The sequence below is a fragment of the Amphimedon queenslandica genome, unplaced genomic scaffold (genome assembly GCF_000090795.2).
Source record: "Amphimedon queenslandica unplaced genomic scaffold, v1.1 AMPQUscaffold_13424, whole genome shotgun sequence".
Taxonomy (NCBI): domain Eukaryota; kingdom Metazoa; phylum Porifera; class Demospongiae; order Haplosclerida; family Niphatidae; genus Amphimedon; species Amphimedon queenslandica.
The window spans coordinates 203,908-220,654 of NW_003546340.1; the positions used below are offsets into that span (position 1 = coordinate 203,908).

General features: G+C 36.4%; 3 protein-coding genes across 6 annotated transcripts in view; 1 reads left to right on the forward strand and 2 right to left on the reverse strand.

The window, feature by feature from the left end:
* The first annotated feature begins 14 nt into the window (after positions 1-14).
* On the forward strand, positions 15-8,987 carry LOC100641378 (1-phosphatidylinositol 4,5-bisphosphate phosphodiesterase beta-4-like). The gene is made up of 34 exons (XM_019996042.1): positions 15-96; positions 158-264; positions 465-548; positions 829-888; positions 1,002-1,148; positions 1,232-1,311; positions 1,403-1,541; positions 1,587-1,702; positions 1,763-1,823; positions 1,882-1,975; positions 2,130-2,276; positions 2,329-2,392; positions 2,677-2,767; positions 3,203-3,373; positions 3,481-3,756; positions 3,812-3,876; positions 4,325-4,493; positions 4,567-4,641; positions 5,469-5,556; positions 5,692-5,852; positions 5,905-6,008; positions 6,057-6,315; positions 6,971-7,175; positions 7,225-7,313; positions 7,360-7,512; positions 7,565-7,670; positions 7,723-7,811; positions 7,857-7,922; positions 7,974-8,042; positions 8,136-8,234; positions 8,290-8,366; positions 8,427-8,513; positions 8,567-8,702; positions 8,767-8,987. The coding sequence occupies exons 2-34, from the start codon at positions 175-177 to the stop codon at positions 8,809-8,811; spliced, it is 3,762 nt and encodes a 1,253-aa protein (XP_019851601.1). The 5' UTR covers positions 15-96; positions 158-174; the 3' UTR covers positions 8,812-8,987.
* Positions 8,988-9,073: 86 nt separating this feature from the next.
* On the reverse strand, positions 9,074-11,696 carry LOC100641634 (UPF0394 inner membrane protein YeeE-like). 3 transcript variants are annotated; one of them, XM_019996051.1, is made up of 10 exons: positions 11,625-11,696; positions 11,361-11,494; positions 11,170-11,253; positions 10,889-11,046; positions 10,691-10,739; positions 10,513-10,639; positions 10,328-10,442; positions 10,012-10,242; positions 9,638-9,789; positions 9,074-9,441 (listed from the first exon to the last, which is right to left on the reverse strand). In XM_019996051.1, exons 2-10 carry the CDS (start codon positions 11,431-11,433, stop codon positions 9,324-9,326), a joined length of 1,107 nt encoding a protein of 368 aa, XP_019851610.1. In that variant the 5' UTR covers positions 11,434-11,494; positions 11,625-11,696; the 3' UTR covers positions 9,074-9,323. The 3 variants fall into 3 exon arrangements, with proteins under 3 accessions (XP_019851610.1, XP_019851609.1, XP_019851607.1); XM_019996050.1 differs by having other exon boundaries at positions 11,570-11,630; XM_019996048.1 differs by lacking the exon at positions 11,625-11,696 and having other exon boundaries at positions 11,361-11,542.
* LOC105312631 (PHD finger protein 10-like) overlaps positions 11,628-16,747 on the reverse strand; it is a 9,043-nt gene continuing 3,923 nt past the window's right edge. The window contains exons 2-11 of one of the 2 annotated variants that reach the window (XM_019996054.1): positions 14,189-14,206; positions 14,032-14,139; positions 13,880-13,974; positions 13,697-13,812; positions 13,567-13,650; positions 12,448-12,515; positions 12,308-12,394; positions 12,136-12,264; positions 11,888-11,991; positions 11,628-11,836 (exon numbers count right to left, since the gene is read on the reverse strand). In XM_019996054.1, the coding sequence (XP_019851613.1) occupies positions 11,716-11,836; positions 11,888-11,991; positions 12,136-12,264; positions 12,308-12,394; positions 12,448-12,515; positions 13,567-13,650; positions 13,697-13,812; positions 13,880-13,974; positions 14,032-14,139; positions 14,189-14,197 (921 nt within the window). In that variant the 5' untranslated portion in view covers positions 14,198-14,206 and the 3' untranslated portion in view covers positions 11,628-11,715. Of the gene's footprint in view, positions 11,837-11,887; positions 11,992-12,135; positions 12,265-12,307; positions 12,395-12,447; positions 12,516-13,566; positions 13,651-13,696; positions 13,813-13,879; positions 13,975-14,031; positions 14,140-14,188; positions 14,284-16,747 lie in introns of those variants that run through there. The other variant, XM_011405430.2, reaches the window with a different exon arrangement.

The following is a 16,747-nucleotide window of genomic DNA, read 5'->3' on the forward strand; positions in this document are numbered from 1 at the left end:
TCGATCACGCGCGGTTAGTGACCTCCACCCATAGCCCAGCCCAATACTTAACACAGGCTCGGGGTGGTTTGTTTTGGAGAAGCAGAGAGGAGCAAGGTGAAGAGAAAAGAGGACTAACTGTACTCCAAATAAAGACTCTATCCTCTTTGTTTTGCAGCTAAAAGTCTAGCAAGCATGGCTGGCCACATTGTCGTGAAGAGGCTCGAGAAGCAGACGCCGCCTGAGCGTTTATTAAAAGGCATAGACTTTTGGAAATGGGAAGAAGTAAAAGCATGAGAGAGAGAAAAGAGAACCACACGCACACAATAAGAAATAGTTGATAAGAGTGGAAATTGGCTGGGTTCCTTGGCTCTTAAATTAACAAACTAAAAATTAAAAATAAAAGACACTCAAATATCCCCATGAGCCATGTTTCCCCCTTTACCTCATTCCTCTCTCCTTTCTTCTCTTTCTTTTCGTCCCAGGGTGACACCATAGCTCATAAAATGTGCTTTAAGGTTGATTCTGAAGGATACTTTCTTTCTGCAACTGGGGATGATCCCTCCAAAGTAAGTGTAGCCGTTGAGAATGTACATACTGTAGCTTCCTAATGTTGGTATGACAATAATGAGTGCATTAAATACAATTATTGCGTACAAATTGTTTTCGAATGTACACATGTCAATAAGTAATTGCGCAAGACTATTTGTATTGTGTAGTAATTATGTATAACTCTTCCCCTCTCTCTCTCTTTTTGATTCAATCTCTCTCTCTCTCTCTCTCTCTCTCTCTCTCTCTCTCTCTCTCTCTCTCTCTCTCTCTCTCTCTCTCTCTCTCTCTCTTTTTCAGAGTGCCCTTGTTTGGGATCTTGTTGTTGTAAGTGATGTCAGAGCTGGTAAAGTACCCAAGGTTTGTTTTTAATAAATGCAGCTGCAAAATAATAATAATAAATAATACATGTATCATCTTTATTATTATTATTATTATTATTATTATTATTATTATTATTATTATTACTATAGGATGGTAAACTACATGATTTTCTGTGCACTAGTTTGGGTATTAGTGAGTTATCTGAAGATTGCTGTCTGTGTTTGGTTTACAAAATGGACGGGATCACAAAACTCCATTTTACCTACCTAATGGCACTAGACACAGAGAGTGCTCAGGTAAAGAAATATAAAGAACAGAGAGAGAGAGAGAATGGAAAATTTATGGCTTTAACATTTTCCTTTTTTCTTCATATAAAAAGATTTTCAAGACCTCCATTAACAAACTGGCACACCATCTTCTTGACTATCAACTCTCAGTACATACGTACATGAGAAAACAGTGAGTTTCCTTCATGTCTAGTACATGATTATGTCATACATTACAAGACATGATGTTAATGTACATGAATGTAATTTGTAACTCTATCCAGTTATGTTCGAATGTGTTTGGAGAGTAACGGTCACGGACAGCTTCCAGTCAAAGTCGTCCGAAAGCTCATGATGGTACCAAAGACCTCTAAAGATATCCTTAACTATTTTGAGTCGGCAAAAACCAACGTCAAGGAAAAGGTGCGAGAAAGAGAAAAGGAATGAGATAATTTTGTTATTTTTAAGGATGATGGCACACCATACATTGATGTGTCAGAATTCACCGAAGAAATATACATGAACCTAATCGATACTTTATTGCAAAATAGAGGACCTGATCTAGACGTATTGAAGAAGGAATGGTTAGTCGTCTTCATCACATGACCGACTCTCGTATGATCATTTCTCATTTCAATCAATAGTAAAATAAAAGCTAGGAAGCAGTATATTGATGCCAAGGAGTTTGCTACTGTTTTGAATACAGTGAGTCCTCATTACTACCCCCTCTCTCCCTCTCACTGTACATTGTATGTACCCATAGCAACAACGTGATCCTCGTCTTAATGACATCTTGCACCCTCGACTGACTAACGAACAAGCTATGGCACTAATGGATAAATATGGAGGAGAGAAAGGTAAGAGAAGAAAGAGACAAACTTGATGAGAGAATAATGGAGGGATAGTCTGCACTATATGTGGCTACATGTACATGCTTATAAAAATATTATACTTTATTATACACAATTATTGTTATCATTATTATTATTATTTCTGTTTTTATTTTGATAGATCGGTTAACAATGAAGGATTTACTTCAATATCTCATGAGTGATGATAATATGATCATCGACCCAACAGTATTCGACCAGTGCCAGGACATGTGGAAACCACTCAATCACTATTTCATCAACAGCTCTCACAACACTTACCTCAACGGTACCCTGTCACATGACTTGTCATGTGATGAGTGTTATGTATGTTTCTATAGGTCACCAGGTTCGGTCTGAGTCCCTCACTGAGATGTATGCTCAAGTATTGCTCACTGGATGCAGGTATAGGAATGAATGTTTGCCTGTGTGTGTGTGACTCTCTGTTTTGTTTGTGTGTTAATGTATACAATAGTTGTGTTTGTCTTTTCAAGGAAATATTTAAATCATGGCATTTCCTTGTATTCGTTCTCTCTCTCTTTATGTGTTTTTCTTTCCTTCTATTTACCACATCTTCCTCTCTCTCTCTTCCCCCCCCTCTCTCCCTCCCTCCTTTCTCCCTCCCCTCTCTCTCCCTCCCTCCCCTCTCTCCCCTCTCTCTCCCCTCTCCCTCCCTCTCTCTCTCTTAGATGTGTAGAACTTGATTGCTGGCCTCGTGGTGATTTCGAAGACATTATTATCACACATGGGAACACACTCTGTACTAAAGTGCCATTCAAAGTCAGTCTAATGATATTAAAAATTAATAACAATAAGATTATCATTATGAAAGTGTTGTGCACAAATTACTACCTACAGTTGTTACACACTCTTGGCAGCACACAAGACAGAGAGAGAGAGAGAGACAGAGAGAGACAGAGAGAGAGAGAGAGAGAGGTAGAGAGAGGTAGAGAGGAAAGAAAGAGAGGGATATGATTCTAGACAATGTTTGTGGTAATGGCTCTCATTATTGATCATTCAATGTCTTCTCTTTACTCTATTCATCATGTGTATGTACTCACCTTCTCCATATAAATGCAGTGCAGCTGCTGTTGTTATTAGTGGAGGAATTGGTGTTTATTTTTGATGTTAATGTAGTCAAGTTATGTTAATCGTACTCTTGAATGTAATTGTATCAACACTGACTTCTCTCTCTTTTTCTCTCTCTCTCTCTAGGACGTGGTGGAGACTATTAATGAGTTTGCATTTGCTGCCAGTGAATACCCTCTCATCCTCTCAATTGAGAATCATTGCAACAAGTATCCTAAACTCATCAGCAGGATGGCTGACATCTTTATCAATGTCTTTGGAGATAAGCTTCTCTCTGCTCCTTTTGAAGATTGCCCTGTAAGAGATTGAGGGGAATATTTCAATGGACATTACAATGGCCTCAATTTTTAAAACAGAATGCTTTAATTATATTTGAACTCTCTTTCTCTTTCTCCTTCCTCCAGCTGGAGCCAGGCACACCACTACCGCCAGTAGAGAAACTCAAAGGGAAGATACTAATAAAGGACAAGGTCAGGGCACCAAAGGGAGGGACTGGGACTCTCTCAAGAGGAGCAACAATCCAAGATAACTCTGAAGACATACCAGAACCAGCTGCCTCATCACCAACCAGTAAAGAAGAGACTGTTGTGACTTCTCCTCCTCCTGTCACAGTGGTGACTGATGATACTCCTTCTCCTACAGCTGCTCCTCCTGTTATTGTAGAACCACCTAAGTCCAAGGTATTATAGTCACTTGAAAAGGTTGAACTTCTTTTCATAATTCATGTATATATAGGCTCCATTGCTTACTAGACCTAGTCTATTCAAGGGTATGACTATACTTGAAGACACAGACGATGGGTTAGTATGTACATGTACATATGTATAATTATTAAACTATGTACATGTAACTAGTCATTTTGTTTACTGTTTTAAGTCACTACGGTCTTCTTCGAGAGTGATTATTAGTGTTTTATGTGATGCTGCTCCTGCACGTGCTTGCGGTATGTCTCTCTTTCTCTAGCTTGTCTGTAAGAGGACATTATTGTTATGACGTTTTTCCAGCTGTATCTTGTCCTTTATCAATTCATTAGCCCTGGCCCAGTGTCTATTAGATTGTTTAGCCTCAGGAATGCTTTGATAAAAGCCTGGTGTAAGAAACGCCAGCCTTATTAAGCACAGCTCAAATTAGCTAAAATTATTTGCCTAATTTAAATTGGCTTCATGTATTTATTATACTGTTCTTAATTATACATGTACCTGTATGTACGTATGTACATTATTTTTATGATTCTCCATTTTCTCTTAGTCCAATCAAACAGAACAGTTTAGAGAAAAGTCCTTCTCAAGCCTCAGCTTCTTCTAGTGAGAAGAGTCCACCTACCACTGATGAGCACAAGAAAACTGAAGGAGGAGGAGAAGGTGGACAGCAGCAAGAGTCAACTGCACCAGCTGATGGAAACGCTGAAGCAAAACAAGTGAGTGAGAGAGAGGGGCTGTTTGAAGGAGAGTAGAGTGCACAATCTGATCTGGTTTTTGTTCTTTTTTTAGCCTGGGAGCACTCCAGCAAAGAAAGATAATGGAGCTAGCGATGAAGCCTCAAGAGAAGAGAAAAAGAAATACGAGGTAAATGAAGTATTTTGATATCAGACCTACATGTTACATGTACATGTAATAGTAGAATGTCTTACTAAGACTACATTGTAGCAAATAAATTTATTGTAATATGTAATTAAAATCAAGATCAAGACCATTTCTTGATACATATACTTGTTTTTATGTTATGTATCAAGTTTGAGCTTATTCCAATCAAATTTGTATTTTTTACGAATTTTTAAAGTTACTCCAAAATCGGGCCAAAGACCAAAGGCTATAGCCTTGGGTCATCGGCCAAATTTCCTTAAAAAATGAAAAGTCAAAATTCTCCATTTTAATAATTTTTCCTGATAGATAATTAGATATACATGTTCTTATACTATTTATCAAGTTTGAGCTGATTCCGATCAAATTTGCATTTTGTACAAATTTTTCAAGTTTCTCCAAAATTGGGTCAAAGACCAAAGGCTATAGCCTTGGGTCATCGGCCAAATTTCGTCAAAAATGAAAAGTCAAAAATTCTCCATTTTCATCATTTTCCCTGATAGATATACATGTTTTTATGTTATTTATCAAGTTTGAGCTGATTTCAATCAAATTTGAATTTTTTACAAAATTTTAAAGTTGCTCCAAAATCAAAGACCAGCTATATAAAGTATTTAGCCAAAAATAGCTAGGAGAGAATTCTCCATTTTTATTACATTTTCTAATATTTTTTAAATGTTGTTTGAGCTGGTTCTGATCAATTACATGTACATGTAATTTTAATATTATTTTAAATATTATTTTTAATGTTATTTTTAATATTATTTTTAATTATTACTTTTTACTGTATTTGATCTACTGTACATTTGTAGAGAGGAGAAGCTCTTGGTGCCAGTCCTTTGACAGAGCTACTCAACTATGTTACTGCAATGTCTTTTGGGAGCTTTGAAGCATCCGAAAGTAAGTTCAAGTATTCAGTACTGATTGTTTAATGCTAATTATATTTTCTTTTTTCTCTTTCTCTCTCTCTCTCTCTCTCTCTCTCTCTCTCTCTCTCTCTCTCTCTCTCTCTTTCTTTCTCTCTCTTTTTTCCAGAGCTCAATTGTCATTACATTATGTCCTCCTTTGGTGAAGAGAAAGGTATGAATCTCATCAAGACGAAGCCAAAAGAGTTTGTGAGGTATAACATAAGACAGAACAGCCGAGTATACCCAGCTGGTGGCTCCAGAATGAACTCCAGCAATTACATGCCACAGGTAATCAAGCAGGAGATATCACTCTATAAATATTATTTTCATTATTATCTAGATCTATTGGAATGTTGGCTGTCAAATGGTAGCTCTTAATTTCCAGACATCAGACATGCCAATGCAAGTCAACTATGCAAAATTTGAAATGAATGGAGGGACAGGGTAAGTAGCTGTCTCCATGACAACCTATGACCACGCCCACATCTACAGGTATTTATTAAAGCCAAGTGTCATGTGCATGGACAGAGGTTTCAATCCGTTTGTGCAGAAGAAGATTGACGACACTGTCCCCGCTCGTTTATCTGTCAAGATAATCTCGGGAATGTTTATTACGTCAAAGAAGACGGAGCTGATGGTTGAGATTGAGATGTACGGGCTCCCAGCTGACATTGTGAGACGAAGATTTACTAAAAAAAGGGCACCTGCTCCTCATCCTTTCTGGGACGAGGACTACTTTGTGTTTAAAAGAGTAAGAGAGAGAGATGTGAAATTATTGTTTATAAAGAAAGTGAAGCAGTTACAAAATGTGTCTACTATGCACGTACAGTGTAGTTACTTGTAACAAATTTAGTGCTTTAAATGTTAATTTTTTAAATTAAAAGTTTAAGACAGGGTTAAGTTTAAGTTAACCCATTCAAAAATTGGATATACAGGTGAATGTAATGGAGTTATATGTACATTCCCTCTCATTTTATACTCAGTTATTTGTAAAAGGTCTAATGGGTTGCCCTCTCTTAAGTCATCCTGTTCTTTATTGTGGTTAACAGTTGACACTAAAGTCCATTTGCATTCACCTGAGCCCAGGAAGTGATTACAGACCCCACCCAATAATTAACACAATGCAATAATATTAGGAAAAGTATGGCTGTACTTTCTGCATGGGTTATACAACCAACTTGAAGCTAAAGAGCTATAGCTGCTTCTTGAGTATCACAATAGATGCGGCAAAAGGAGAGGAATGCACAGGTATGTTTATTTTTACAATAGGAACTGTAAGTCAAAAGTTATTGCAAGAAAACTAGGGCTCAGGTGAACACAAATGGACCTTAGTAACAATATAAGCCCATTCACTTCATATTGTCATTATTGATCATCATTATTATACTGCTATTTTTATTTTTCAGGTATTATTGCCAGAGCTAGCTCTACTGCGTCTAGTAGTGTTTGACAGTGATCACGTGTTCATGGGCCAAAGAGTCCTACCAGTCAATCAGTTAAGGGCTGGCTTCAGACATGTCTCACTGAGGGACAAACACAACAATCCTCTAGGAATAGCCAACCTCTTCCTTCACATTAAGATCGAGGACTACGTACCTGATGAGTACGAAGGTAAGCACTGATTATCTCTACTTTTTTGAATCTCGATCTATTTTTTAAGATTTCGTTGCTGCCCTTGAGAACCCACTGATGTTCGCCACTAGAGCTTTGGAGCAACTGGCAATGGGAACTGATGCCGAGGAAGACGAAGTGAGAAGACAGAGTCTTTTTTCATTTATAAATTTATATTGTTCAGTTTAAAGATGCAGCTGAAACTGAGCAGTCAGGGGAGTCTAACATTAGAAAAGGGAGTGCCCCTGAGATCACTCCTACTATTAATACACCCGATGGTCCTATACCTGAGCAGAAAAGAAAAGGATCGGCTGCTCCTCCGGAAATTCAAGTTAAAGTAATTTCTGCAAGAGGATTGAAGCCTTTTAGTGATATTATTGTTTTTTTAGTCTGCTCAAAATTTTGCAAAACCAAGAGGCTCACTTGTTCCCACGACTGGTAATGATACCCTCAAAAAGATGGGCACTAAATCTGCCACTATGCCCTCATTCCAAGGTACTTGTGCATTCTGCAGCTCTTAGTCATTTCTATTTTATGTTTTTTTCAGGTGAAACTCTTTCTTGCCTAATGGAAGCAAAAGGAAGGGAAAAACTTTGTGCAGTGTCTCATGATTCACCAACCATTATTGAAAATCCAGTAAATTATGATAATATTATTAACTATTTTTTATATCTGTTATAGGATTATCTTAAACTGATGAAACGATTTACTAAAGGAAATATTGATTTAGCCAATAAACACGAGAAGGTATACATTTTAACTACAGATTATTATTATTATTATTATTATTATTTTCAGGCTACTAAGAAACTGCAGGCTGATCAGTCCAAAGCAATGGCCAAGGCGTCAAAAAAAGGAGCTGACCAAGTGAGTTGGTTTTTATAGAAATCAGTCGTTCTTTTATTGTGTTGTCTTTCTATTATTTTTACTTTTTTCTCCTCTTCCCCTTCCTTTCTTTAGGAAAAGGAGTTGGAGGCGACTCACAAAGCTCAATTGGCTGATCTGGAAAAGAGTCAGAAGGAGCAAATAAAAGCACTAGAGAGACAATCAAAGATGGAGGTAGCGTTTAGTAATAATCGTTTCATCTCAATTTTTAATTTATAAAATTCTTTAGCTTCATGAAAAGCAAAAGTTCTTGCTTGGAGTGACTCATAATGCACAGAGAAAGGCTCTTGAGAAAATAAAGAAAATGTAAGTCAAACTCTATTATGATTAGAACTGGTTGCATTCTAATCACATTACCGCCAACAGTGATCTGGATAAAGTTACGAAAGAAATAATTCAAGAGCTGAAACTTAAAAAGAAGGACGGAGACACTAAAAACAAGGATTGGGGAAGGTTTGTGAAATCTTTTTTAAAAGAAAATAATTAAACTCTTGCTCTTTTTTCAGAGGTGTTGAACAGGAGGTGTTTAGCACAGGAATGCTGACTCGTTCTGAGCTGAGCAAAGTCCACGACAGAGAGAAGGAATATTTGGAGAAGACAGTTGTAGAGGCTGTGAAGAAAATGGAGGAGAAACACGCAGAGGTTAGAAAATAATTCATTTTTAAAAATAGTAGTAATAATAAAATTATGTTTAAAATTTGTGTAGGAGTTGGCAAAATTAGATGAAGATGAAAACGAGATAGATCTTTGAAGGAGATATTAAAATATATGGAACAATTATTTAGTCTATAGTTACACTCCTAATACACTTGCAATTTTAGTTATGCCCCAAATTTCTTTCACATACTCTTTCTTCCATTCAGTCATGCATAATGTTATGTGATAGTTATTTCATTTGTTTCTGTTGTATTTTGTGTACATGCAGTAGAATTGTAGATCTATTATTATTATTATTATTATTATTGTTATTATTATTATTATTGTTATTTCTTTTCTTTTCCAATGCTGACCAATAATTATATTTATATAATGTAATGATGATAATTATAAATTAACTTTTTTAATGATATAATAATGAAACTAATTTCATCTCCTCATTTTATTCCCATTGTTATTTCATTATCCAGCATAGAAGAATCGTTTTTTCTGCTTCCTTTTTCTTTATTTTTTTTACAATAAAATAAAAAAACAGACTAGGTATAATGCTGATAATTCATATATCGAAAGTAAGTCATGTACTCTTGTTCATATTTGTCTCTCTTTTCATGATGGTAGGATTGCTTTCATTGTCACTGCAGTTGCAATAGCTCCACCAAACATTGAACACAGAGCAAGGAGTGAGAAACCATGTAGAAGACCAGTACCAGATATTCCATGGCCACTATATAAATGACAGGAAGAAAGAACAACCTTTTAAAAATAATATCAAAAAATATCATTATCAAGAGTATCAAAGCTTCACTTGTAGGAAACATTAATCAATGTTGACCGATATCTAAGGTATATGATGACTGCATGCAATTTGATACAAAATACTTGATACAAAACAAACTGGATAGTGCATGCGTCGGTCATACCTGGTGCAACCTGAAGCCAGTCTTGCTCCAAAGAGGAGACATGCTCCACCAATGAAACCAGTAAGAGGAGAGACACCCTCAACACTGCCCCACGTACCAGAGAGGAGAGAAGAAGCTGCACCTCCTAATGCTGCACTCCCCACGTATACAACCTTTATGAATTAAAAATAGGATTAGCGGTAAACGATATGAGTCACATGATACAGTGTAAATTAGAAGTAATTAAGAATTGACACTAAGCGTGATACTATAAGTTCTGCCAAAGTGAAGCCCATAAAATCGACTAAATACACAAAGCACTGGTGACAACAACACAACACAGCACTGCTCAACAACACTGCTCAACACTGCTTACAGTTAACACTAGCACTAACCTGCCACCAGTCATTAGTGTAGCTCTTAAAGTAGGCAAAGGCCCCATTTCCAGCTTGCTTTGTGGTGGTACTCACTGCTTTAGCTACTAGAGTGCAATAAGACGAGCTGCCCCCAATACTATCCTTCACACTAATTGCCAATGGAAGTTGAAGAATGCCAATACAGACACCGCATAAAAGAGGGTTCCATGTTGCTTGAGATAAAAGTGGAATTCCATTTCTTTGCAGCCCCTAATGTATGCACACAATTTAATTATGCAGTGAGTATAGTTTGAATAGTAATAAATACAAGCTAGCATAATATCTCATTCCTTACTGATAGGTTTATTTTCTCTGGAAAGAGTATATCTACTAGTATTGAAACTGTAGCGAGTAGAGCCATAAAAGGCAAAGCAACAGATACATATCTCACAGAAAGGATCCTATCAACACTGCATGTGTATGTGTGTAAATAAGAGACAATGAAAACATTTTTGATATTAAGTTAGTTAATACACTAACAAGTTTCCTGCAATCGAAAGAGGAGAAGGCTCATCATCATCTTGCTTCTTTTTGCATGTAGACTGGAGGCTGGAGTGGATCATACCATACAGTACTGCACCAAGAATGCAGCCTGCAAATGTGTATACTGGGAAATGAATCAAAAGTAACAATGTCGAAAGATTCCATGTACATATACCTGCATGTTGTGTTCCGGTTCCAAGCTGGACAAATATCATTCCAGGACACTAAAAAATAATAAGAATGGATTAAAATAGTTACAAGAGTAGGAGTATTACAATAAAACAATTTGCAAAAATTTGCATGCCATCCTTTCATAAATTTACAGTACATGTAGGTATGATGATGATTGATGATATTTAATGGGTTCGCTTACAGATCCAGATAATGTCATTCCAGTTCCAAGAATGGCCCCACCAAGTAAAGTCTTTCCGACACTTTGAAATGCAAGTGAATCGTAAAATGCTTTACGAACGGAATGGAAATAGCGTCGAGTGGATGGAATGAAAGCCAACAAACTGAAAACACCGCAACCTATGTTGTACACACAAAACTTATCAGATTGTGCTAATACTAACACTCTGAGAAAAAAATTCATCAGTTTATATAAAACACAAGGCTTCAAAAAGTCATGCATAATTATTAGTTTTCACTGACTTGTAGCAACTGCTGGTAGGAAGAGTTTAAGCATGGTGTACTGTGAAAATGTCATTTGGTTCCTTATGACTGATGGTAAGTAAGCTATAATCAAGTAAAGAAATGATAATGTGATAATGTGAAATAATGAAATTAAAACTAGAATGAGAATCAGCAGCTGCAATTAATGAGGCACCATAATGATAGCTCACCTTGTCCTTTCTCTGCAGCTAATCCAAAGATGAGCCCGCAGCCACTAGAGACTGCAAAAGTCTTGAAATCCATCTTACCTCTCTCTTCTTTTTTCTCTCAGACTTTAATAAAAGTAGCTTAATAGTTTCGGCGGCTAGATACAAAGATATTTATGAGATAACAGAAAATTAACAAGCAATCAAGGACCGCCTTGGGTCACGTAGCCTACTATGGTATATACAGCAGGTCACGTATCTACCCACACCTCCCATCACGTAGCTCACTGATTGTATTTATAGAATGTTATCACTGAAAAAAACTGGGAGGAGTGTTTGGGTAACAGTATAGTATATATATAATGAATGTAATAATGATCTACAAAGTGCTATCGTTTGTAGCAGTAGACTGAGCGCTATCCTTTGTAGTCTCGGGCGGAGTATCTGGGAAAGAGGTGACAGTCTTTAACGGGAGCTGGGAAAGTTCCCGAGGGGAATATCTATTAAAAATAATAATACAAATAAATCAGTAATAATGATGATTAGGATGCCTTCTAATGTAGTCGCTGTATTGACCAGGTACCAGTGCAGCTGGATACTTGGATTTCCGTGGACAATTACGAGGAACTTGCTTAGGTCTTGGTATCCTTTGAGCCTGTAAATGACAAAGAAAAACTTAGCTATAAAAATACTTTTAACAAATTTAACTTCACAAAACATTATTCTATCCCTCTCTCTTTCTCTCTCCCCCCTCTCTCTCTTTCTCTCTCTCCCCCTCTCTCTTTCTCTTTCTCTTTACTTCAAGAGGTCTCTCCTGGTAAGTATCATAGTTACGTTTTCTCAAAATATTGCAATAAGAATTAAAGAGGACAGTCTCGTCGAGCATTGCATCAATCAGTTCGTCGGGGTCTTCACACTCTTGAGTGACCTGGAGGAACAAGTAATGAAGGACGAACAGAAAGAAAACTCACCTGACTCTCAGCTAGCGTCCTCATATCGGCTAACGTGCTCTGAACTGCTTCATTGAATTGTCTCTCAACCTGAGCATCGACATATTCCTATTTCAATATTTAAATTCACAATTTAGATCTTTTATGCTGGACTGGAGTACTTTGTACTTGTCTGGAAACTCATCCGCCATCAGCTCTAAGACGCCATCGCTTTCCATAGCAACCAAACCTAGAGGAAAGATGATGCACTTATGCTGTGTGCAGTAATATGTGCAACAAAATTTGAAGTTATGAGCATTTTAAAACAAGAAAAGCAAAGGCTATAGCCCATGGTTTTTTTGCTAAAAATGGCTCCAAATTCACCCCAAATTTTTATTGCATTTTCTGATGCATATTGATGTCTGTATGCTATGTAAAAAGTTTGAGGTGATTCCGAACTAAAATTTTCGTATTACAGTCATTTTAAAAAATGAGCCAATTTCTGAAGATTTCCTGTACATGGTTTTTTTCAAAAAATGGCTCTGAAATCACCCCAAATTTTTATTACATTTTTTGATACATATTGATGTACTTATGCTGTGTAGAAAGTTTGAGGTGATTCCGACTAAAACTTTTAAAGTTATGGCCATTTTAAAAAATGAGCCAATTTCTGAAAATTTCCCTGTACTATAGCCCATGGTTTTTTCCAAAAAATGGCTCCGAAATCACCCAAAATTTTTATTACATTTTCTGATACATATTGATGTCTTTATGCTATGTAGAAAGTTTGAGGTGATTCCGAACTAAAATTTTCAAGTTATGGCCATTTTTAAAAAGAGCCAATTTCTGAAAATTTCCCTGTACTATAGTACTATAGCCCATGGTTTTTTTCAAAAAATGGCTCCGAAATCACCCAAAATTTTTATTACATTTTCTGATACATATTGATGTCTTTATGCTATGTAGAAAGTTTGAGGTGATTCCGAACTAAAATTTTCAAGTTATGGCCATTTTTAAAATGAGCCAATTTCTGAAAATTTCCCTGTACTATAGCCCATGGTTTTTTCCAAAAAATGGCTACAAAATCACCCTCAATTTTTATTAAATTTTCTGATACATATTGATGTACTTATGCTATGTAGAAAGTTTAAGCTAATTCTGACAAGTAATTTTTGAGTTATGAGCATTTTAAAAATTTCCAAAATATAATAATGTATACATAGACATGCAGGCACTATAATTATTATAATTATAGCCCATGCTACTCTTATAAATCCATTCTTATATCATTAGGTCCTTACCCATATTGCATTGTGTTTCATTGACAGCTTCAATGTCCAGTAAATACTTCTTCTCTTCAATATCAAGAGATCGTCTCTCTAAGTCTATTACAAAAAATTTAAAAATGAAAGACCTTCTCTTCTCTCTTGCCTGGGTAGCGTCTCATCATGCTCCTAACGTCCAGGAACTCCCCCACCTGCTCCTGAAGCATGTACCACTTTGATGCCACATTACCCCCTCCAGGAGGCCATTGGTACTCTAACAATCTTTAGAGTCAGTATAAATTATATATTTAGAACCCCCAGCCCCCTTGCCCCCCCCCCGTGGGCATACTTTGAAGCAGGAAAATTGCTTGTGTGCTCATCGTTGTCACTTCCACTCTCATCTTGCTCCCTTGGCAGTTTCCTTTTCCGTCCTCTCTTCTTGCCCTAAAGAGCACACAGCATTCAGTCAATAAAATAATATAAATATCATCAATACAGTACAGTGTAGGTTGGCTTGTATGTTGTATCTTTTGGCTCGTTTGGTTCAGGAGACGGGCTGCAGTCTGATTGATTGGGACTACGAGACCTCTCTGGTGCACTGTTGACTTCCTAATCACAGCAGAAATTAATAAAAAGAAATTATAAAATAAAAACTTACTTGAGACATTTTTAATGTTTAATGCCACGCCTACTTTAAATTTTAACTCTTACGCCCACTCAATTTTTAACCCTTTTGATTTCTAATTTGTAGGTCAATGTAGGATGAGGATCAAAAAATTTTTGTGTGTACAGGCTTGAGGCTTGCTGATTTCTCACTTGATTGTAGGACTTCTGGTAGCAATTTATGGCAAATCGGGGAATGGTATGTGTAGCATTTAATTATGAAATTAGATTATTGTATAACTGATAGATGGAATGAGAAGAAACAATCTACCCAGTTGCAGTTTTAAATCACCAATTATACATACCAGAACAGAAAGAGAAGAAGGAGGAGGAGGGGCTCACAACGGCAGGATTGTTTTTGTAATTACACCAACGTATAAACGACTTATGCAAAAAGTAGATTTGTTAACCCTCTGTCACTCTCTGTTTGTACTATTGTTATTATTAGCCCACGTGTTTACATTGCTCGCATTTGATGTGTTTATGTTACTATGCTTTACAGGTAATGACAGCTGGAAGGGATGTGATTATTCGGCAATATTTTCATTGCTTGATATTGTAATGTGCAATAATAATTAAAGGCAGTTCTTGATTTTGATTGTTGTAACTAAATTTATTTCATTATTAAATGGAACTTAATGTTTTATTGTAGGTCCTTGATGAGTACTTTTATCACACTGCAGGAGGTGCCTGCATAGGTTTTACATTACTGTAGTCTAAGGAATGGAATATGTAGCATAATTAAATATTGTGAGATTCCAAAGTGTCTTATGTATTTTGTTATAGGGTATGATTTATGGTTACATGTATATTCGTCTGATGGGTATGTCATTATAAGCATGGCCACAGTAAGTACTCTCACAATAAGTTATTGTTTGCCAGCGTATCTTTCGTTGATGATTGTTAGTTTATTATAATAATATTATGTGCATGCATATTCTCATTAACAAACAACAATTGTTTGCACATTGGAAAGTATTTATTTGTTCTGTATTTATATGAATTTGCTCAATGCAAGTCTCATAAAAAATCTTAATTCAGTATAGAATTAGTAAGCATATTAAAAGATGTTTGTCTTTATTTTTTTGTAGATTATGAATGACAACACTGTGCATGTTCATGTACGTAATCAATATGTCCACGTTAATGGCTACATAGGTATTATTTATTTCATAAATCATGCATTATGATAATGTGTATTTTTCTTCTAGGAATATTAATAGAAGCTAAAGCATTGGAGCATTTTTGTTTTGTCAAACACTGTGCATTGCTAATGTATTTTAATCTTGGCTTAACGCTGGTGCATTCTTTATTGACATTTTGATTATTTTATTATTATGTCTACATTTATTATTATAATAAAGTTATGATACATGTAGTTAGTAAAAGTTATAATTTTTTGTTCCAACTTGAGGTCTTGGCCTCCTTCCCCTACCCCTACCCCTGCCAGGTCGTCTTGGTAGATTGAGATACTATTGTGGAATATAATTTAGTACCTCATAGTAACGACTTACAATATGTCTATTGACAGCCCTCAATTGGGCAATAATGAGCTGCCTTTGCTGGTGCAGCAAAGGCAGTGCTGGGGTAGGAGGGACTACTGGAGCCCCTGCAGTAGGGACTACAGGTGCACCTGCAGGAGGGACTGCTGGAGTCCTTCCAGGAGGGACAACGGGTGCACCTCCAGAAGGGACTCCCAGAGCCATTCCAGGAGGGACTACGGGTGAACCTCCAAGAGGGACTGGCGGAACCCTTCAAGGAGGGATTGCCAGAGCTCCTCCAGGAGGGATTGCTGGTGCCCCGCCAGGAGGGATTGCTGGAGCTCCTCCAGGAGGGATTGCCGGAGCTCCTCCAGGAGGGATTGCCGGATCTCCTCCAGGAGGCAGAATGGGATCTTCCTCTCTCTTATCCAGATCTGGGCTTGGTGACCAACTCATACTATGAAAAAGATACATACAAGTATATATAGTGTATAAGCTAGAGGTTGGATAAACTGACTTTTTGCTTGCAAAGTACGAATAACAAATATTGAAAAGTGGCTGATTGCAAATTCACTAAGGTCTAAACTTTAAAGTAAGGACTGTACTGCTAAGTGACAAACTTGACAAAGTGCAGTTGAGCGGGAAATCAGGCATGGTTATTAAAGATTATTAACGAAAACAGGATAGTACGTCACATAAATAATTAGTTATTAGCTATGAATTTCAATATTATTTCAAATTTTCAAGTTTCTAGATGTGCTATGTTTATTTTGTGTATGCACAAGTAGCCAAAAATTAATATCTTGGAGAAGTTTTATTAAATATTCTGTAATGGATTTTTAAACCTAGTTAATTAATATCAATGAACATAATAGTATGGAAACAAGTAAATAAAAAATTTCTTTAAATAAGAAAAGGTGGGGTTGTCAAAAAATAAAAGAAACAAGGGGGTTGAGTTCAATCATAATAATAATTATTAATTCAATTAATAATAATAAAAGTTAATTAATAAAAAATAATTATTCTAAAAAATAATACATAAATTTTAACCCTACTTTGCAGCATGTAATGAA